Raw genomic sequence first — 23,108 nt, 5'->3', positions numbered from 1 at the left:
ATGATTTATGGGTATAGTCTATAGAACATTGCAGAGTAAAATCTACCATCAGTGCATACTCCTTTACCATCCGGGTAGAATCCAGGTTACTCGGAGTGCCAGATCTTATCCTATATTCAATTCGACACAGAAACGCGAATTTCGATTTCCGGTAGTAGATTTTAGCCTGTCGTATTATGTAATAAATTATTAAATAAGCTATAATATATATTGGCGGATATCTTAGAAAATTCTGGTTAATGTCTTTACGATCATGGGCCAGTTGTGCAAAACCAAATTATGATTTGTCACTTATGGCAACTTTCTGGAGCTGCAATTGCTCAAAAGTTGGTTAAAATTAACCGGAGGATAGTTGACACGGTGACATGTAAAAGTTCATTACTACTATGGTATTTATCATCGGTTATCTTTAACCAATTTTTGAGCAACTGGCCCCAGATTTTCAATGTGATTTGACTCTACTTAGTTCTGCAAAACTGTCTCCATTATGATGTGGATACATTTTATAGGCAGATGATTTTTATGATGGAATAAATGCACAAAATGGCAGCTTTTTCAGGTGGTGAGTGACATAGTTCTGCTGAGTAACACTTGTCTAAGATTCATACTCAGAAATTTCCTATAAAACCGAAATCAAATAAAACTAAGATCCGATTAAAGCTAAGGTAGATTCGATTAAACTGAAGGAACTTAATCTAATCATCTACCAGCTTCAATTAAGCAAACTTAATTACTTCCGCTAACGAGGACTAATAACACCTAGTCACAGATTATTTCGAAAAATTTTTCAGTTATTTCCATCGGTTCATCATTCTGTGAAATTTTCAAACACTGGTCTCTCTAACAAACAAAACCGAACCCTGAAGTTTTCGAGAGAAAAAAATTCGATGAGAAGAAAAACGATTCTCTAAAATCGGAGTTAAGATCAAAACTGCCCGAGATGAAGTTGTGTATCCATGTATAGTCCTCCCATCGCTCCGGACGCTCCGGCGTCGCGAGCCGATAAAACTCGTGAAATGTTCGGCGAACTTTGACTGATCGGACCGTTCGTCACAGACGCTGAATGTCGCAGATCGGGAGTTTTAGACGGAGACGGCTCTGAAATAGTAAAATATGAGAAAATATTTGCAGGAGATTGTGGAAGAGGAATCATTTCATTGGGGGTCTTCTATCCACCCGGGAGTGAATTGGAGAACCTGGCCTGAGACACAACTCTTTGAGAGCCACAGCTTGTGAGTGCCAAGTAATATTTCATGTCACTGATTGACAGTTACATATAGAGGGTAGGGCCAGAAATAACAATATCGTTTACTCATCACATCAGAGATGACTGATAGGGGTAATTATGAGTTAGTTAACCCTGTAAGTGCATCTACACCGCAGTGCGGCGTATAAACTTTCAGTGATTAACTTTGCTGATACACCGCACCACTGAGTATCCATGTACCCAGTAGTTATTAATTAGTCAGTTTTAATCTCTTATATGAAATACGTGTATAAGAAATGAACGATACACCGCACCGCAGTGTAGACGCACTATAGCTGCACTTACCGGCGACTATAGCAGGGGGAGGTATTCCGGTTCTCCTGATTAATAATCGTAACATCGAACCACCGCTCTGTATGAGTTCAATAGCCTGAGCGTGTGACATGTTATTAGCGTTTATACCGTTCACTTCTAGAATCTGATCACCGACCTTAAAAACAATGATAAAACGACATCATCAACGTCACACATATTAAACACTTCAGTATTCCTGAAGATACTATTAGCATATATTTGAAACATTGAATAAACTATTAGCCCAAAAGGAAACCTTTTGGCATCTATTTTTCATCCTTAGTATGGGATTGTACATCATCTCTATAATATGGACAGTGTTTTTCATCAATGGCTGAATTAACATACGTACAACCATGAAGTTTTTTTTTTTTGGATAGGTTTTAGTTGACATCAGGACCCAGTTCCGAAGTCCAAAAATTTCAAAAGTGGATACAGCCATAATATGTTTTGGCAAAATGTTCCATAGATGAGAAAAGATGGAAAAATGAAACTGTTTTATACCTGCAGTCTGCCGTCGACGTGAGCCGCGCCTCCTTCCGCTATTTTCAGCACGTATAACGGCATTCCACCGAACTCCTGTCCACCGCGGATAGAAAATCCGAATCCACGCGATCCACGGTATAATTCCACTAGCACGTATTCATCATCGTCGGGATGTCTGACGTTGTGTATCTCAGCGCTCTGTGGAGAAAATTTTTAATCCTTGAATGTTCATATTTTCATCAGATTCTGCTATCTATTGGTACTGATTTACCCCTGAACTTTTCAAAATGAAAAATCAATGAACTCAGGGTCAAAATCGAACAACTTTGGAACACAGTTCAGTTCTATGTTAAAGAACCGATTCAAGGGATTTATAACAGTAAACCTCGCCTTATTCAGACATGGCCAACTTGGACTTTTGACTGACTCTGACGAAAACAAAACCTAATGACTTCCTAATGTATTTCAATTTGACTTCATTCAGCTTAATTAACAATCAGACCAATTGTGCCGGTCATAGTTTGTCCTAGCTAGGCGAGGTTTAATGTATTTGAAAAACTCTAAAACCGATATTCTTTCTAAACGCAGACGCAGATACCGACCTCTAAACTATAACCTCGACGAGGCGCCACGTCTTTAGCTTTTGACGTCGAATAACGATCTCGAAACGGAGAATAATCCGATTTACGCGACGACAAATCGCTTTCGCTGACGGCCGGGAACGCGAGAGCGTTGATCATAGAACCTTGAGAACTCTGAAAATAACATACGGACAAACATCATAACTGCACAGTCGAATCGGATTTCGCAGTACAAACAAGTGGAAATTAAAGCCGCGTTCATACTTTCGTTAGCCTGTTCCTACCGGGTGGAATGAACGGATTTAGATCTGGATGTTTTAAATTAAGCAGTTTTTACTAATTTCTGATGCAACGCTTTGATTTACGGGCGATTAATGCAATGTTGCTATTCAATCGCTGAGAAATGGTCCATTCTTAAATGATCCATTCTCATTCGTTAAGATTTACAACGGGCCTGGATCGGTCCTTTCTATCTAAATTAGTTCATTCTTAAATACGATGGATCCATTTATAACCGACTAGTGTGAACGGGCTAAATTGTAGAAAGAATGTTCTAAATAAGGTGAACGTGGCTATTAACTTACTGGTTGTGAAGCAGAATTAGTACTCGACGTATCATCTGTAAAATTAAATGGAGCACATAAATCATTGGCACATCACCAGATGGCATGACTAACAGCAGATCTCGTATATTTTGTGTTGGAGTAGGGAATTCCACTGTCCCAAATGTACGCCCGCCAAATGATCTATCCAGGGTGGCAACTTTAATTCAACTTGCTTTTCCCCCTGACTATTCCCTGACATATACGTACACATTGGTTTCCCTGACACGATCTATTAAGAATCCAATCAATTAACACATTCAAATATATAAGACATGGACGATTTTACACGCGATCTAGCAATCTGGAGCTTTTTTTTTACAAAATTCCCTGGCTTCAGTGCGACTCAGGAACCTCACTTACCCAACGGCGGACCGACGGTTAACGTTACGGAGTATCCGGATTCTTTGATCATATTCACGATGTCTTCGTGATGCATCTGTATGATATTGATACCGTTTACAGCTACGATACGATCGCCTACGTGTAGCCTGGTACATCGTTCAGCAGGGCTATTCTCTATTATACGACCTGACAAAACAACATTTAAAAAAAACTGGTCATCATAAATCATTGATTCAATTAAATTTTGAATATTTGTGAAATATTTAGACTGTGAAATTTAAATATTTAAATCGATTTAAAACTATTTGAAAAGTATGAAATTCTACATTCAGTTTCTGGGCCCAATTGCACAGTCATCCTGAATTGATTTAACCCATTAGCACTCAGGAATTGCACCATGTAGTGCCAAATTGCACAGTCGTGACTCAAACCACCATAAGTCGTTTTAAATCCTATGACTGGTCTTAAGTTTTTATATTGACTACAAAACTAAGATGGTTTTAGATTGGTCTTTAATCTAAGCCATGACTGTGGAACTGGAATCGATTTTAAAATTATTAGCTGAAATTCTACATTTCTGAAATAAGTGCAGGTGTGTAAAGCCTAAAGCTATGGCTCAAGCTGTAGAATGATGGTTAGAAATCGTGGAAGCTTAGAAAATTTTCAAATTATCAAAAACCTAAAAACCATATAAGTGTCAACAAAATTTCAGTCAAGCCGAGTGGTTAATGGCAATGAAAACATAATCAACTCTTATATATATATAATATTTCTAATCAACTTTATTTCAAATTCCCCCTTGAAAAAATCAATCGGTTAGAAAAGCCTCGTGCTGAAAACATAAGAGACGTTGAAAACAGAGTAATAATAAATGAAGTACGTACCAATGAACTCACCTAGAATTGACCCGGTTTTCGCCATCGATGAAATGATGATGAAACCGAAGCCTTCGTTTTCGAGTCGATTGACGACGACGTCATACGGATAAATAGAATCTAACTGCGACGCTTGACTGTGATACTGAGATTCTACAATACAATTCAACGACGTACTCTCTTGGTTAACCCTTTCAGTGCATCTACACCGCAGTGCGGTGTATAAATCAGTGATAGATTAAGCTACACCGCACTGCGGTGTATTGATGTAATTAGTTTTATCTCTGGTCTATTGAAAGATGGCAGCACCTGTCAAACATAGTGAAATACTAGTAACTAACGATACACCGCGCCGCGGTGTAGACGCACTTCAGTGGTATTCCTGTTATTCAACACACTAGGGTGGAATTTTTCAAAATTTTCAAATTATTTCCAGCACTATAGGGTATTGATTAGTCAGCACTGAAAGGGTTAATGCTCTCAGTGCATGCGCCCGGCAATGCGGCGTATAATCAATCCATCGACCCTTTATTGTGTCATCCTCCCCTTGGTAGGGATTCGATCCCTGCCAGGGGAGGATGATATTGTACCCACTCCACAGCGCGGTGATAATCCATCCCCCTATATCACTCTATGGTGCAGTGTTTTGCTAGTTAAATCTCTATTGAAAGATGGCACCACCTGTCAAACGTCAATTTTAGTGACTAACGATACATCGCACTGCATGGCAGAGGTAATAATGTGGTCTGTTGCACACTCCACTGCAATGCCGGGTGGAGGTTATAAAGCACCTCAGCAAAGAGGTTTATACACAGCACTGAATTCTGTCTGGCAATATCTCCGACAATCAGGGGTATTTCTAGAACTATTGGCAACAATGGAGGCAGAAATTTCAAGATTTAAAAATTCAAAAATCTAAAAATCACGAACATCTTTCAAGATTGCGGGGTAGATTATAATCATTGATGATTTTTTAAATGTAAAAATTGAAAATCAAAACGAGAAATTTGCGAACGATATTTTTGAAATAATTATTTTACCAGAATTATGTCGAAGCCTGCGTCTAATACCGAGCGTAACTCGACCCGCGAGTCCAGCGTTACCGACCAGTTCGACGACTTTATGATGCGACGAGCCGACCACCGACAGACCGTCGACGTAGATGATCTCGTCGCCGGTTCGCAATCGAGCGTCTAAATCAGCGGCGCCTCCCGGTACGATGTGACCTACCGATACCTACAATTATACGCATAGCATGTAAGCGCTTTCAATAGGTTCTCAAGATACTTAAAATAAGACCCAGCTAATTACTTTTTATTTGATGCTGTAAAAACCGTTACAATAATGTTTATATACACTGATACATAGCATGTCATATAATGGGTTCTGTCAGGCGCGTTGGAAGCAATTTTTGATTGCTGCGGCCAAATACGGATTTTGGACAGGTTCTAGATATTGCCGTGGCGAATTTACTTAATTTCTTCAAAAGCGTGGTATTCAAACAAAACAAAAACGTCATTCAGTAAAATATTGCCGCGGCCTTCGCCCTGCAGTCGCTACGGTTCCAAAAACACTGTCTGTGTGTGTCAATATGGACTACATGATCAATATTGACGTTTCAAAATAACAATTACTATTGCGAATTTTGGTGTTTATTGTCCTTATTAAATGTATTTCATAACTCATGATTATTTTTGAGAGTACCAGAATGTGCATTACCCCATCAATATATCTGGGCTAGACTGGTTACCAGTCAATTCAATTCAATTTTCAATATGTTCAAATGAAAAATGAAATGAACTGAAGTAGTCTCTATTTTTTTTAGCTCAATCTGTTTATCCAATCAAATTCACTAAGCTTAAGTCGTCGATTGGATGTGTCATCAACATAACACAACTACAATGACTAAAGCAACTTTGAATGTAGGTTATAAGATGAGTTTGATGTGTATGAGTTTGATGTGTTGAGTTTGATATGTATAAGATATCAGAGTTTGATATGTATAAGATTCTCAATTAAGTCATCGTCAGAGAAGTCGGATTTTGTGTCACTAGTTTTCAATCGCCAAAGTGTAAGTCGTCACAAGTCGCACAACATAACAATCGTCGCGACTATATGACGACTCAACCCATGTTTGAAACATGTCAATGAATACGATATCTTCATACGCTAAGTAGTAAATAATGCATAAAGAATGTCTCTCGTTTTTAAAGTTCCTCTATAAATGTATCAATAAGTTAATGGAAGGAAGCTTCATTTCTCATCTTATTGCCTCGAATTCCCGGAAACGTATTTCATCATTCGGATATATCTTCCCTGTCAAAAACTGTCAATTTTTCTATGATTGACGAGCTACATATAATCGAAAGTTTCCTGGTTGCTATCTCGACTCCCCTCTCCACTCCCCGCACTGCTATCTCTACCCCCTCCCTCCTCCCCTATTGCTAAGCATCAACGGAAATGAAACCGGGATAAAAATGAATTTAATTAATCAGTTTGATCGAATCTCACGTCGCCAGTGACAGCTCAGAAAAATCAGAGTATCGATATTTTTTTTCGATACGTCCCGCCGCGTCGCAAATGAAAATTCAGACTGAACCGAACGCACAGTTTCAAGTGATACTTGCTCGAGTGCGGTCACAAAAATTGGGCTTCATCTTGAAATGTTTCATCTAGGAATAGGGATTTATAATTCCTCTTATATTCCAAATGTTTCATATTCCTATCCCCAGTGTTATCTAGATTTCTGTAAGTTAAGTTAAGGCTATCTAAACATTATGACAATCCAGTTCTGAAGTTCCTACTTTGACTCTTGGGTTTAGTTTGACTCGAAAAGTTCAAATTGGTCCAAAAAATCCATAGTATCAAAAACCAGTGCAAATCTCATTTTCTGATAAGTAGATAAATTCATAAATTTTGCTACTATGGATTTTTCAACTACTTCATCATTTCCAATGTTTTGACTCTAGACTCGAATCTAAACCAAGCACCTCAGAGCCGGATCTGCATGAACATAAATACTCTAGACAAATACCTGTGATCCTTCTTCAGTGCCACCTATGATCCGAAATCCGAACCCGTTTTCGAGCCGTCGAAGAAAAACGGTCGTTTCGAAAAACTCGTTATCGCCGTCGGCGACCGCGTACCGCGTCGGACTGCGCGAACTCGGCGAGTTCGAATCCAGCGAGTTCGAATGTAACCGATCGGCTCGCGATAACCGAGGCGGGGGTGCCACCGTACCGCCACCGGGCGTCGGTTCCGTGCTCTCGAACGACGTCGTCTGTTTACGCGTCGACGGCGCGTTGTATTGGGCAGACGGATGCAGGGGATTCCCCGATGGATGCAGGGGATTCCCCGACGGATGTAGGGGATTCCCCGGCGGAAACGACGACGACGAGTTCAGTTTTTGTTGTCGTTGACTGGCAGGACTATCGACGGGGGACATGTCAATGAATACGATATCTTCATACGCTAAGTAGTAAATAATGCATAAAGAATGTCTCTCGTTTTTAAAGTTCCTCTATAAATGTATCAATAAGTTAATGGAAGGAAGCTTCATTTCTCATCTTATTGCCTCGAATTCCCGGAAACGTATTTCATCATTCGGATATATCTTCCCTGTCAAAAACTGTCAATTTTTCTATGATTGACGAGCTACATATAATCGAAAGTTTCCTGGTTGCTATCTCGACTCCCCTCTCCACTCCCCGCACTGCTATCTCTACCCCCTCCCTCCTCCCCTATTGCTAAGCATCAACGGAAATGAAACCGGGATAAAAATGAATTTAATTAATCAGTTTGATCGAATCTCACGTCGCCAGTGACAGCTCAGAAAAATCAGAGTATCGATATTTTTTTTCGATACGTCCCGCCGCGTCGCAAATGAAAATTCAGACTGAACCGAACGCACAGTTTCAAGTGATACTTGCTCGAGTGCGGTCACAAAAATTGGGCTTCATCTTGAAATGTTTCATCTAGGAATAGGGATTTATAATTCCTCTTATATTCCAAATGTTTCATATTCCTATCCCCAGTGTTATCTAGATTTCTGTAAGTTAAGTTAAGGCTATCTAAACATTATGACAATCCAGTTCTGAAGTTCCTACTTTGACTCTTGGGTTTAGTTTGACTCGAAAAGTTCAAATTGGTCCAAAAAATCCATAGTATCAAAAACCAGTGCAAATCTCATTTTCTGATAAGTAGATAAATTCATAAATTTTGCTACTATGGATTTTTCAACTACTTCATCATTTCCAATGTTTTGACTCTAGACTCGAATCTAAACCAAGCACCTCAGAGCCGGATCTGCATGAACATAAATACTCTAGACAAATACCTGTGATCCTTCTTCAGTGCCACCTATGATCCGAAATCCGAACCCGTTTTCGAGCCGTCGAAGAAAAACGGTCGTTTCGAAAAACTCGTTATCGCCGTCGGCGACCGCGTACCGCGTCGGACTGCGCGAACTCGGCGAGTTCGAATCCAGCGAGTTCGAATGTAACCGATCGGCTCGCGATAACCGAGGCGGGGGTGCCACCGTACCGCCACCGGGCGTCGGTTCCGTGCTCTCGAACGACGTCGTCTGTTTACGCGTCGACGGCGCGTTGTATTGGGCAGACGGATGCAGGGGATTCCCCGATGGATGCAGGGGATTCCCCGACGGATGTAGGGGATTCCCCGGCGGAAACGACGACGACGAGTTCAGTTTTTGTTGTCGTTGACTGGCAGGACTATCGACGGGGGCGCCACCGTACACCTGGTCGACGCCAGGTGGCGCCACCATCGGCGGCGGCGGCCGGTGGGAGTAAACCGGTTTACCGTAATTGAACGACTGCGACGACGGAAGATGTCCGGAGTAATACGCCGAGTAATCCATATCCCAGTCGGAGTTCGTCGGAGTTTTACTGCGCATATCCTGAGGATTCGGAGTCTTCGAGCGGTTCGGGTATAAGTCGGGTGCGTGCCCGGCGCTGCGCCCGATATCTGGGCCCGGTGTCCGACTCCGGTACCGTAACTCTGCATAGTTCTGCGCGCGTATATCTGGCGGATAATCGATGATATCCTGCGAGCCGTAGTAGTCGATATCGCTGTATAACCGCCTAGGGGGCGCCACGTAGTTGTAATCGCGCCACATCGAGATCGGCGGCGGGGGCGGCGGAGGTCCGCGGTAGCCGCGCCAATCGTACGGTCTCGGAGGAGGCGGGTAATCCATGTAGTGATCGGAGTAGGGTAGATCGTACGACGAGTCTCTAGTCGGAGCCTTGTTGTTGGAGTACGGGTCGTAAGCGTGACCGATCCCCGGAGCTCCCGCCGGTTTATGACGCCCGACCGGCACGTTCAGTTCTTTTAGAGGCGACCTCGGAATTTTGTCAGCAGTCGGAGTCGGAGTATCCGGAGTCGATTGCGGTTTCTTACTCGGAGTGTTCAGATGATCGCTACTGCTTAGTTTATCTGGAAAAAAAACCAAAAAAAATCTAGATTACAATACACCAAAAACAATCGATAACCTACGAAAAATGCCCCATTGGGCGGCCACTTTTATTTGACTTGCTTTTTTCCTGACTATTCCCTGACATGCACATTGTTTTCCCTGACTTGAATTGCTAAGAATTCGATCAATTATCACAGTCAAATATGTAAAATATAGACAGAAACTGTTTGATTTTACACACGAAGTAGCAATCTCAACATAGTTCCTAGTCTTTTCCCTTTTTCCAGCTTTTTTTTAACAAAATTTCCTGACAATTCCCTGACCTTTTTAAATAAATGGGAATTTCCTGACTTCCCGGTAAGTGCCCCCCCCCCCCAGTGCCACAATGGTGATATTCCAAAGTTGATTTTTCTGACAGTTTCAAGATTCATAAGAATCCTACAACGTTGTTGATATTACAAAGTTTATGCATCTTACGGCATTAGGATTAAAACGTAAATCCCGTCTCACAGAGAAACAGTGAAGACGCGTATACGAAAAATAACATTCTTCACTGTTTCTTCAAAGATTAGATTCCAATAAATCTTGAAACTGTCGGATAAATAAACTTTCAAATGTTATCACTGTTGGGTTATTCATTATCTTCAACAATCAGAGAATAAATCAATCTATCCATTTTGTTTACCTAAATTATACTGGAAATAAATAAAGAGGATTAGATCACGCTCTCGCGAGCGAGCTGAATATACAATCAAAAACTAATCCGTTTAAATACGAAGCAAAACAAAGCAGACGCCATAGACGACCTTGAACTTCTTTACTGTTACGGCAAGACCTTCAAATACCAGACTGAGAAGAACCGATCGTACATTTCTACACTCACGCAGCACCGGCGATGATGACACATGCACAGGGAATGATGATACATACAGAGAATGATGATACATAGAGAGAGAGAATGATGACGGTTTCAAACAGATGTTACCACAGTAGACTGCACGCTTGTCTTGGAGCCTCGGATTTTCAGGTGCTCGAAGTGAGAAAATATAACAGATTTTCTTACTCTAATGAACGTGATGACGACCCAACGTACGTCCGTCTGCCCGGAATTCACGTGTCACCTCGGAGAGATTTAATCAGACGAGATCCGGGGCAAGCCGAGTCTCACTGCGGTCAGTTTTGAACAGATGCTACTGAGGTAGAAAATATCATGACAATCCAATTAGAGATCTGTGTATGTTTGCGTACTACACGCATGCAATAGTATCGGATATTGATTTATTGAAGAGACAATGACAATTTAATTGCTATTCTACGAAGAACGATGATATCATAATCATGAGTCGAATGCTACATGGCTATAGTGGTTATGAATAAATACTTGCCCCCCTCCCCCATCATGCAATTACTACGTATGCTCAAAAGCCCAGTTTTATCCCATTCTGTGCAGACTTATCAATACCAAAAAGTGCTAGAGATAATTGGAAAATTTAAAATCTTAAGACCAGTCTAAGCTCATTTTGGTTCTATAACCAATCTAACACTTAAGACCAGGGCTGGGTTTCATAGATGTGGAAGGAAAATAGTCCCTGGAAATATTTTAAAATTCGTCGGTTATAACCATGGTTTCTCATTGTTACTATGGTTGTTGTTACCCAGATTGAGGATTTACCCCTAGGGATAACTTTGATACTCAGTCTATGAAATCGGGCCCAGTAGTCTAAGCTCATGTTGGTTCTATAGCCAATCTAACAACTCAGAACAGTCTCAGCTCATCTATAAACATTCTAAAAACCAGTGACAAGTCTTATGATCTCGAAAAGTTTTTGGAACCAAGTCACAACTGGTAACTGGACCTTTGGGGTGTCAGTTAGTACCTATCTACGAGACCTATATATGGTGGGTTAGATAGAGCTATCTTACCTGGTTGTGGCGGTTGTGAATTAATACTGTCCTGTGAGATTGATTTTTGATTTTTATTCGGATCATTATTAGTTATAGTTGACGCGGTGGAACTGCTGTCCGGGGTCTCTTTACCCTTGTCGTCCGTTACGCTTTTCATTGATTCTAACATAGACATAACATAAAACAACATCAAAAGCAGTTCAAACTAATAAAATTCATTGTTTTGCGCATAGGTAATAATTTGGTACTTTGGCAAACGTTCCAGGCCAGGCAGGATCCAGTTCTGCTTCGTTAGTGGCCACCTTGGTTAACTCAAGAGTTTGAAAAAAAAATTGGGGGGAAGAAAATCTGGAGTAAAATTCTCATTCAGAACTGAGGAACTAGGTCCAGGAACATTTAAGTTGGTCTGAGTTGAACAAATATCAATGCAATCTCAACTGGTGTTTGTCCAATAATTAACACTAATAAAATTTTGATCAACTGACTCCAGAATTAGCAGAATTGACAAAACGTCAGGACTGCCGAACTGTGCGCACGTTCAAGTTAACATTAGTCCCAGAACTGTGGAACTGGTCGTGTAAATTAGACGCGGTTATGAGAAGTGAGAACGTTTGAGTCATTGATCACAGGGGGTGGGGCAGGAGGGCGAGGTAAGCAAACATCATTTTGAGAAACATCTCAGCGTTGATGAGTACAATTCATATCAAACAACATCGAAATCACATAAAGCATCGTCGATTTACTGTACAGCAAATATACATCAAACAATTACCAATCATGGGTAGATGAACAGGGAGACGCCTGACAGGCAGATGGGCAGACGCCTGACAGGCAGATGGGCAGATGCCTGACAGGTAGATAGGCAGACGCCTGACAGGCAGATGGGCAGACGCCTGACAGGTAGATAGGCAGACGCCTGACAGGCAGATGGACAGATGCCTGATAGACGATCATTTAGTGTTCTCAGAAACAGGTCTGAGAGGGGGGCCACCACTTTTATTTTTACATCCACCCTTTTGAAAATCTTCAACCCCTACCAGAGCGGATGTCAATATTCTATCAACGCCGATAACTGTTATGAATTAAGCTAATGTGACAAATAGATGATTACACCAAAATTGGGGGAGGGGGGTCGAAATTGGGGGAGGGGGGTCGAAATTGGTGAAGGGGGGTCGAAATTGGGGGAGGGGGGTCGAAAGCCTCGCTACTTCAGCAGACATGATTTCACACACTAAACAACGAATGCAGCCCCATTAAGATTCCAGTATAGCGAACACCAGTAATCCCAACAAATGGATGGGCAGACACCTAATAGACGTAGGGGTGGTGGTGGGGGGGGGGGGGTAGATCTCTTACCCGTGCTCGTATGTACATTGTTCGCCGGCGAAGAATTGAAGAAATACTGTCCAGGTGATTGATTACTGTCGCCAGTTTCAGGAGATCCAGGCTGAAAATACAACACGAATCATACTTATTAAACTATATAATTTCGCAAAGCCAGGCACCGAGATACGCATACGCAAACCACCGTCGATTTCAATAACTGAATCTTCAACCGTTAATCTTAAGTCATGGAACTGAGTCCCGTAGTTTATATATTTCTACCCTATTTCATAATCGCGGAAGTTCTGATTTCCAGGCTATGATATCTGTATTAAGCGAGCTTCTCGCGCACATTCAAACGAACCAGTTCTAATGACTGCGTTTCGTTTTCTTTCGGCGACCGATTTAAGAAAAAAAACATCCATCGAAGTCGTCGAGAATGAGAACGTTTTCATTAGCGACTAATCGTAATTTGCTTCGTGAGGTTCGTCCACGGACAAAGATACATCTTCAGCACCAAGCTCACACTTTTCCTCGTGAAAAACGTTTCCAATGTTTTTTTTGTTTGTTATGCCCTGTGATTTGAAGATTGGACAATAATTGTAGGACAAGTAGCGATTTAAAGATTTTACAAGCGCCACCAGTACAGTGCCCCCTAGAGATTAAATTTGGAAAACCGCCTATAAGTTTTTAGCCCTTGGCCCATAGTATCTACATACCAAGTTTCGTCAACATTGGACAATAATTGTAGGATGAGTAGCGATTTAATGATTTTACAAGTGTAACCTGTACAGCTCCCCCTTAATGTCAAATTTCGAAAAAAAGGCTCTATAACATTTTGTCCCTTGGCCTGTAGTATTTATAAACCAAGTTTCGTCAAGATCGGACAATAATTGTAGGACAAGTAGCGAGTTAAAGATTTTACAAGCGCCACCCGTACAGCGCCCCTAGAGATCAAATTGGGGAAACGGCTCTATAACTTTTTAGCCCTTGGCCTGTAGTACCTACATACCAAGTTTTGTCAACATTGGACTATAATTGTAGGATGAGTAGCGATTTAATGATTTTACAAGTGTAACCTGTACAGCGCCTCCTAAAGGTTGAATTTCTAAAAAAGGCTCTATAATATTTTGTCCCTTGGCCTGTTGTATTTATAAACCAAGTTTCGTCAAGATCGGACAATAATTGTAGGACAAGTAGCAATTTAAAGATTTTACAAATGCGACCCGTACAGCTCCCCCTAGAGATTAAATTGGCAAAAACGCTTTATAAGTTTTAAGTCCTTGGCCTGTAGTACCTACATACCAAGTTTTGTCAACATTGGACTATAATTGTAGGACAAGTAGCCAATCGCGCGTGCGTTTTTGGCACGGGACAACTATTCACACGGGTGCCAAATAGACCTGAGCCTGTTTGGCCCGACCAAAAACATCGGACCAGGCCTGAGCCAAATTTTAGCACGAGACAAATGATTCCGAAAATGACCCTCTTCGCTTTGTTTAGGCATTGTTTAGTATCGAGTGAGTGGTTTAAGTGTGAACACATAATTAGGCAGGGGTCAAATTTGACTCGTGGCCTGGTCAGTGTCAATTTGGCGCGGGTCAAATCGTTTACGTGTGATCGCGGCTTAAATCAAAATATTCAGATTAATTCTGCCAACGTGTAAAGTTCAATTGAGGATTGAAAATGCTCGATAAATATTCAATTTCAAAAGCGGCTTACGATTTACTGACCAACAGACTGTATATAACTGATAGATTTCTAGGGGTAGATCATTGTTCTGAAGCTGACAACAAACTCATCAGGTAAGTGCGTAAACTACAGGTGACGAGTTAAGAAAACTCATCGTCGACCAAATCAAAGTTTTACAGTAAGAGGTACAGAATAGAAGCCGTAAATTTAAGATGATTTCAAATTTTCGGTCTTTTTTCTGAAAGCCATTTTCAGAGTATTAAGTTTATAAAATGTATGTGACATTAACGATATACTGATCGCTGTACATAAAACTGACAAGGAAACCGATGAAATATGACGATTACTTGTCGGTTGATTAAACCTCCATTGATATCTACCGATCATTATCTGTTTACGCTATTCTTACTTTTCATTTCAGGACTTTTTCACCGTACAAAACTTGCGGATCTCGTTTGAATAATTAAATCGACAATTATAGTAACTGTTACAGTGTTAAAGTAACTCAGTAAAAGCCGTTTAACTGAATCTAATAAACATTTCTAATTCACTTTCAGAATGTTTACTAAAACTCTGTTCATCGCGTTGGCCTTGTTAATGGTCGCAGGAGCTGTCATGGCTACTGAAGGTACGTTATGAGGTTTTTGCAACAGAGAGTTTTCATTTTGTTTTACAAGTTTAATCAATGATGCATTTTATCTATTTACAGAAATTCAGACCGAAAAGAGAGCAGTTGTGTGTCATTGTAAGAGGTTTCGGGGTATATACTATTTCTTGAGTAGGTCCTCGTCCCCCTTATGTTGTGCTGCATTCTTGGGAAAATGTTGTTATACTCAGGAAAGCGTTAGTAGTAATTTCTGATACTCGTTAATTCCTCAAGGAATTGATATTCTAGTCAAATAAAAACGCATAAGATATAATCTACGACCTGTTTTCTAGTGTTGAACTATTCACTTTTTTCGTCGACTCCGGGCCTATCGCGGCCTGTAGATGCAATCAGGTTTTTTATTAGTTTTGAGCTGTTCACTTTTTTGCCGACTTGGGGTGTAACCATGGTTTGTAGGTGGAAGTTTTTCTCGTTGTGTGTGAATTTTCCGAGCGATTCTGAATCTCCGATAACTTTTTCATCATCAATCAGTTTTAACCAAGCGCTCAAGCCGCCCGTATCCACCCTGACTATTACTCCTCAAGCCGCCCGCATCCGCCCCGGCACTTCTTCCATATGCTGAACGGTTATAGTGGGATTCGATCCCAATAGCTTATGATAAACTAAACACCTAAGTCCTCGAAATACCAAGCAGAATTCAACATCCAGAGTATGGACATGACACATCTGAGCGCTTACTTCAAATCCAAATAAGTTTGGATGAATTTAGACACGATTATGGTGGCCCACCTCATTAATTCTTATATCATATAAAAGCCGTGACTATTTACTAAAAAACAACACAAACTTGTAATGCATGGAAATAAACAGTTGATGTGGTATTCGGTATCGTGTTGAACTGGGATTATCCGTTGAATTTTCTGAGGAGTAATTGACGCTACATAGTGAAATTGCTGAGTACTAATGGAATAAAGATCCTGAGCGAAAATAAGTACAGACCAGACTTCAACAGATATCTCTAGTCGTAGAAGTAGTTTTCAAAACCCAAAAAAGATGCCATTTCAAAGTGGGACGAGTGTCACATTTATGGGTTCTCACGAATTCGGTCTTGACGAAAAGGGCAACCTCGATTGGAATACAGGGAACCACTGAGCCCACCGCCCAAATCGGCGCCTGCAAAATTGCATAGTCACCTCGATTCAGTGGTTTAAGGCGTGCAGAAACCGACTTTTGAGCATTTTGGGCCTTGTCTTTAAGATTTCAGACGACTTAAGCCTGCGCATGTATCTACAACTTATTTCACCCTTTCAAAACCGCAGTGAGGTGTGTTGTATAATTCTGTGTTTGACTCGGTGTCAGCACATCCCCACTTATTTACATGTATTCATGATTTAAGGGATTATTGATAACTGAAACAGGTGCGACTTTAGTTTGAATCTACAGGTCGCCTCACGACACGTCAGCCAACAGATTAGTAACGTTATCTATATATCAATACCAAACGATGTTCCAAAGACAGTCGTTGCGGAGAAGAAGAATTGGGCCTTGAAAATTTGATGCGGTGGTCAATTGTGGTATAAACTAATGCAACGCCTATGAAAAGGTGAGAACAAATGATATGATAAGACCAACTGTATGCAGATTCAAAATCAAAAATCTATTCCAAAAACAAGCAGCCTATCAGCTGATAAAGCTCCGCTGTTTAATGATAAGATTTTACAAGGACCACCTACACAGCACTCAAGAGTTCAAATCCAGAAAACGGGTCTATAAGTTTTTAGCCCTTGGCCCATAGTATCTACATACCAAGCTTTGTCAATATCAGATAATGATTGTAGGACTAGACGCAATTGAAAGATTTTACAAGTGTGACCTGTACAGCGCCCCCTAGATATCAGATTGGGCTCAGTAACATTCAGCCCATGGCTCAAAATACTGACATACCAAATTTCGTCAACATCTGACAATAATTGTAGGACAAGTAGCAATTGAAAGAGGTGTTACCTGTACAGCGCCCCCTAGAGATTAAATTTGGAAAACCACTTATGAGCCCTTAGCCCATAGCATCTATATACCAAGTTTCGTCAACATTGGACTATAATTGTAGGATGAGTAGTGATTTAATGACTTTTACAAGTGTAACCTGTACAGCGCCTCCTAAAGGTTGAATTTCGAAAAAAGGCTCTATAATATTTTGTCCCTTGGCCTGTAGTATTTATAAACCAAGTTTCGTCAAGATCGGACAATAATTGTAGGACAAGTAGCGATTTAAAGATTTTTACAAGCGCCACCCGTACAGCTCCCCCTAGAGATTAAATTGGCAAAAACGCTTTATAAGTTTTAAGTCCTTGGCCTGTAGTACCTACATACCAAGTTTCGTCAACATTGGACAATAATTGTAGGACAAGTAGGCAATTGCACATGCGTTTTTGGCACATGACAACTATTCTCACGGGTGCCAAATAGGCCTGAGCCTGTCTCTGGATTGTCTCTGGATTTGTCTCTGGATTGTATATATATCTCATAATTTTTGTAGTATCTCATTATTCCTGATGATGACTATCCGCCCCGGCACTTCTTCCGTATGCTGCACAAAAACGGTTATAGTGGGATTCGAACCCAATAGCTTATGATAAACTAGACACCTAAGTCCTCGAAATACCGAAACAGAATTCAACATCTTCCTATTTCAATTTCTTGAGTATTTGGAGTATGAACATGACACATCTGAGCGCTTACTTCAAATCCAAATAAGTTTGGATGAATTTAGACACGATTATGGTGGCCCACCTCATTAATTCTTATATCATATGAAAGCCTTGACTATTTACTACAAAACAACACAAACTTGTAATGCATGGAAATAAACAGCAAATGTGGTATTCGGTATCGTGATGCACTGGGATTATCCGTTGAATTTTCTGAGGAGTAATTGACGCTACATAGTGAAATTGCTGAGTGCTAATGGAATAAAGATCCTGAGCGAAAATAAGTACAGACCAGACTTCAACAGATATCTCTAGTCGTAGAAGTAGTTTTCAAAACCCAAAAAAGATGCCATTTCAAAGTGGGACGAGTGTCACATGTACGGGTTCTCAAGAATTCGGTCTTGACGAAAAGGGCAACCTCGATTGGAATACAGGGAACCACTGAGCCCACCGCCCAAATCGGCCCCTGCAAAATTGCATAGTCACCTCGATTCAGTGGTTTAAGGCATGCAGAAACCGACTTTTGAGCATTTTGGGCCTTGTCTTTAGGATTTCAGACGACTTAAGCCTGCGCATGTATCTACAACTTATTTCACCCTTTCATAACCGCAGTGAGGTGTGTTGTATAATTCTGTGTTTGACTCGGTGTCAGCACATCCCCACTTATTTACATGTATTCAAGATTTAAGGGATTATTGATAACTGAAACAGGTGCGACTTTAGTTTGAATCTACAGGTCGCCTCACGACACGTCAGCCAACAGATTAGTAACGTTATCTATATATCAATACTAAACGATGTTCCAAAGACTGTCGTTGCGGAGAAGAAGAATTGGGCCTTGAAAATTTGATGCGGTGGTCAATTGTGGTATAAACTAATGCAACGCCTATGAAAAGGTGAGAACAAATGATATGATAAGACCAACTGTATGCAGATTCAAAATCAAAAATTTATTCCAAAAACAAGCAGCCTATCAGCTGATAAAGCTCCGCTGTTTAATGATAAGATTTTACAAGGACCACCTACACAGCACTCTCAAGAGTTCAAATCCAGAAAACGGGTCTATAAGTTTTTAGCCCTTGGCCCATAGTATCTACATACCAAGCTTTGTCAATATCAGATAATGATTGTAGGACTAGACGCAATTGAAAGATTTTACAAGTGTGACCTGTACAGCGCCCCCTAGATATCAGATTGGGCTCAGTAACATTCAGCCCATGGCTCAAAATACTGACATACCAAATTTCGTCAACATCGGACAATAATTGTAGGACAAGTAGCAATTGAAAGAGGTGTAACCTGTACAGCACCCCCTAGAGATTAAATTTGGAAAACCACTTATAAGCCCTTAGCCCATAGCATCTATATACCAAGTTTCGTCAACATTGGACTATAATTGTAGGATGAGTAGCGATTTAATGATTTTACAAGTGTAACCTGTACAGCGCCTCCTAAAGGTTGAATTTCGAAAAAAGGCTCTATAATATTTTGTCCCTTGGCCTGTAGTATTTATAAACCAAGTTTCGTCAAGATCGGACAATAATTGTAGGACAAGTAGCGATTTAAAGATTTTTACAAGCGCCACCCGTACAGCTCCCCCTAGAGATTAAATTGGCAAAAACGCTTTATAAGTTTTAAGTCCTTGGCCTGTAGTACCTACATACCAAGTTTCGTCAACATTGGACAATAATTGTAGGACAAGTAGGCAATTGCACATGCGTTTTTGGCACATGACAACTATTCACACGGGTGCCAAATAGGCCTGAGCTTGTCTCTGGATTGTCTCTGGATTTGTCTCTGGATTGTATATATATCTCATAATTTTTGTAGTATCTCATTATTCCTGAAGATGACTATTAGGATATAGTCGAAACGTTGAAATAAACTACTATCTCGAAGTTTCATTTTCGGACTTTTTCGTTATAATTTTGGGATTCTCTCTACAATCGCGTCAACACGGATATAGTGTTCTATCAATCGTGAGGCCTGAGCCTGTTTGGCCCGACCAAAAACATCGGACCAGGCCTGAGCCATATTTTAGCACGAGACAAATGATTCCGGAAATGACCCTCTTCGCTTTGTTTAGGCATTGTTTAGTATCGAGTGAGTGGTTTAAGTGTGAACGCGTTCTCAAATTAGGCACGGGTCAAATTTGACTCGTGGCCTGGCCAAATCGTTTACGTGTGATGGCGGCTTAAATCAGAATATTCAGATTAATTCTGCGAACGTGTAAAGTTCAATTGAGGATTGAAAATGCTCGATAAATATTCAATTTCAAAAGCGGCTTACGATTTACTGACCAACAGACTGTATATAACTGATAGATTTCTAGGGGTAGATCATTGTTCTGAAGCTGACAACAAACTCATCAGGTAAGTGCGTAAACTACGGGTGACGAGTTAAGAAAACTCATCGTCGACCGAATCAAAGTTCTACAATGAGAGGTACAGAATAGAAGCTGCAAACTTAAAATGATTTCAAATTTTCGGTCTTTTTTCTGAAAGCCATTTTCAGAGTATAAAGTTTATAAAATGTATGTGACATTAACGATGTACTGATCATGGTGCTGACAAGAGAACTGATGAAATATGACGATTACTTGTCGGTTGATTAAACCGTCATTGATATCTACCGATCATTATCTGTTTACGCTATTCTTACTTTTTATTTCGGGACTTTTTCACCTTACAAAATTTGCGGATCTCGTTTGAGTAATTAAATCGACAATTATAGTAACTGTTACAGTGTTAAAGTAACTCAGTAAAAGCCGTTTAACTGAATCTAACAAACATTTCTAATTCGCTTTCAGAATGTTTACTAAAACTCTGTTCATCGCGTTGGCCTTGTTAATGGTCGCAGGAGCTGTCCTGCCAGCAACTTCAGAAGGTATTTTGTTAGGTTCTAACAGAGAGTTTTCATTTTGTTTTACAAGTTTAATCAATGATGCATTTTATCTATTTACAGAAATTCAGACCGAAAAGAGAGGAATTCCGTGTACTTGTAATGGGCATATAAAGGGTACATACTGGTTCCTCAATCTGGCAGAGTCCCCCAATTGTTGTTATAAAGCTTTCGGAAGATGTTGTTTTTAATTTCTGATACTCGTTAATTCTTCAAGGAATTGATATTCTAGTCAAATAAAAACACATAAGATATAATCTACGACCTGTTTTCTAGTTTTGAGCTGTTCACTTTTTTGCCGACTTGGGGCGTAACCTTGGTTTGTAGGAGGAAGTTTTTCTCGTTGTGTGTGAATTTTCCGAGCAATTCTGAATCTCCAATAACTTTTTCATCATCAATCAGTTTTAACCAAGCGCTCAAGCCGCCCGAATCCACCCTGACTATTACTCCTCAAGCCACCCGTATCCACCCTGTTTATTACTCCTCAAGCCGCCCGAATCCGCCCGGCACTTCTTCCATTTGCTGCACAAAAACGGTTATAGTGGATTCAAACCCAATAGCTTATGATAAACTAGACACCTAAGTCCTCGAAATACCGAAACAGAATTCAACATCCTCCTATTTCAATTTCTCGGGTATTTGGAGTATGAACATGACACATCTGAGCGCTTACTTCAAATCCAAATAAGTTTGGACGAATTTAGACACGATTTTGGTGGCCCACCTCATTAATTCTTATATCATATGAAAGCCTTGACTATTTACTACAAAACAACACAAACTTGTAATGCATGGAAATAAACAGTTGATGTGGTATTCGGTATCGTGATGCACTGGGATTATCCGTTGAATTTTCTGAGGAGTAATTGACGCTACATAGTGAAATTGCTGAGTACTAATGGAATAAAGATCCTGAGCGAAAATAAGTACAGACCAGACTTCAACAGATATCTCTAGTCGTAGAAGTAGTTTTCAAAACCCAAAAAAGATGCCATTTCAAAGTGGGACGAGTGTCACATGTACGGGTTCTCAAGAATTCGGTCTTGACGAAAAGGGCAACCTCGATTGGAATACAGGGAACCACTGAGCCCACCGCCCAAATCGGCCCCTGCAAAATTGCATAGTCACCTCGATTCAGTGGTTTAAGGCATGCAGAAACCGACTTTTGAGCATTTTGGGCCTTGTCTTTAGGATTTCAGACGACTTAAGCCTGCGCATGTATCTACAACTTATTTCACCCTTTCAAAACCGCAGTGAGGTGTGTTGTATAATTCTGTGTTTGACTCGGTGTCAGCACATCACCACTTATTTACATGTATTCATGATTTAAGGGATTATTGATAACTGAAACAGGTGCGACTTTAGTTTGAATCTACAGGTCGCCTCACAACATGTCAGCCAACAGATTAGTAACGTTATCTATATATCAATACCAAACGATGTTCCAAAGACTGTCGTTGCGGAGGGAGAAGAAGAATTGGGCCTTGAAAATTTGATGCGGTGGTCAATCGTGGTATAAACTAATGCAATGCCTATGAAAAGGTGAGAACAAATGATATGATAAGACCAACTGTATGCAGATTTTAAATCAAAAATTTATTCCAAAAACAAGCAGCCTATCAGCTGATAAAGCTCCGCTGTTTAATGATAAGATTTTACAAGGACCACCTACACAGCACTCTCAAGAGTTCAAATCCAGAAAACGGGTCTATAAGTTTTTACCCTTGGCCCATAGTATCTACATACCAAGCTTTGTCAATATCAGATGATGATTGTAGGACTAGACGCAATTGAAAGATTTTACAAGTGTGACCTGTACAGCGCCCCCTAGATATCAGATTGGGCTCAGTAACATTCAGCCCATGGCTCAAAATACTGACATACCAAATTTCGTCAACATCGGACAATAATTGTAGGACAAGTAGCAATTGAAAGAGGTGTTACCTGTACAGCGCCCCCTAGAGATTAAATTTGGAAAACCACTTATAAGCCCTTAGCCCATAGTATCTATATACCAAGTTTCGTCAACATTGGACTATAATTGTAGGATGAGTAGTGATTTAATGATTTTACAAGTGTAACCTGTACAGC

The 23,108-nt window shown here is 40.5% G+C and overlaps 2 protein-coding genes across 2 annotated transcripts in view; both read right to left on the bottom strand.

Annotated features, from left to right (window-relative positions):
* On the bottom strand, nt 1-7,895 carry LOC141902240 (membrane-associated guanylate kinase, WW and PDZ domain-containing protein 1-like). The gene is made up of 9 exons (XM_074789882.1): nt 7,485-7,895; nt 5,491-5,686; nt 4,472-4,603; nt 3,594-3,761; nt 3,213-3,247; nt 2,650-2,802; nt 2,066-2,245; nt 1,553-1,697; nt 1-1,098 (listed from the first exon to the last, which is right to left on the bottom strand). The coding sequence occupies exons 1-9, from the start codon at nt 7,893-7,895 to the stop codon at nt 926-928; spliced, it is 1,593 nt and encodes a 530-aa protein (XP_074645983.1). The 3' UTR covers nt 1-925.
* Nucleotides 7,896-8,774: 879 nt separating this feature from the next.
* LOC141902239 (membrane-associated guanylate kinase, WW and PDZ domain-containing protein 1-like) overlaps nt 8,775-23,108 on the bottom strand; it is a 56,311-nt gene continuing 41,977 nt past the window's right edge. The window contains exons 11-13 of the mRNA XM_074789881.1: nt 13,143-13,233; nt 11,805-11,948; nt 8,775-9,901 (exon numbers count right to left, since the gene is read on the bottom strand). Coding sequence (XP_074645982.1) covers nt 8,775-9,901; nt 11,805-11,948; nt 13,143-13,233 — 1,362 coding nt within the window. The remainder of the gene's footprint in view (nt 9,902-11,804; nt 11,949-13,142; nt 13,234-23,108) is intronic.

This window comes from Tubulanus polymorphus, chromosome 3, assembly GCF_964204645.1.
Source record: "Tubulanus polymorphus chromosome 3, tnTubPoly1.2, whole genome shotgun sequence".
Taxonomy (NCBI): Eukaryota; Metazoa; Nemertea; class Palaeonemertea; order Tubulaniformes; family Tubulanidae; genus Tubulanus; species Tubulanus polymorphus.
Note: the sequence above shows the minus strand (reverse complement) of the source record. Positions and strands in the feature narration are given on the sequence as shown.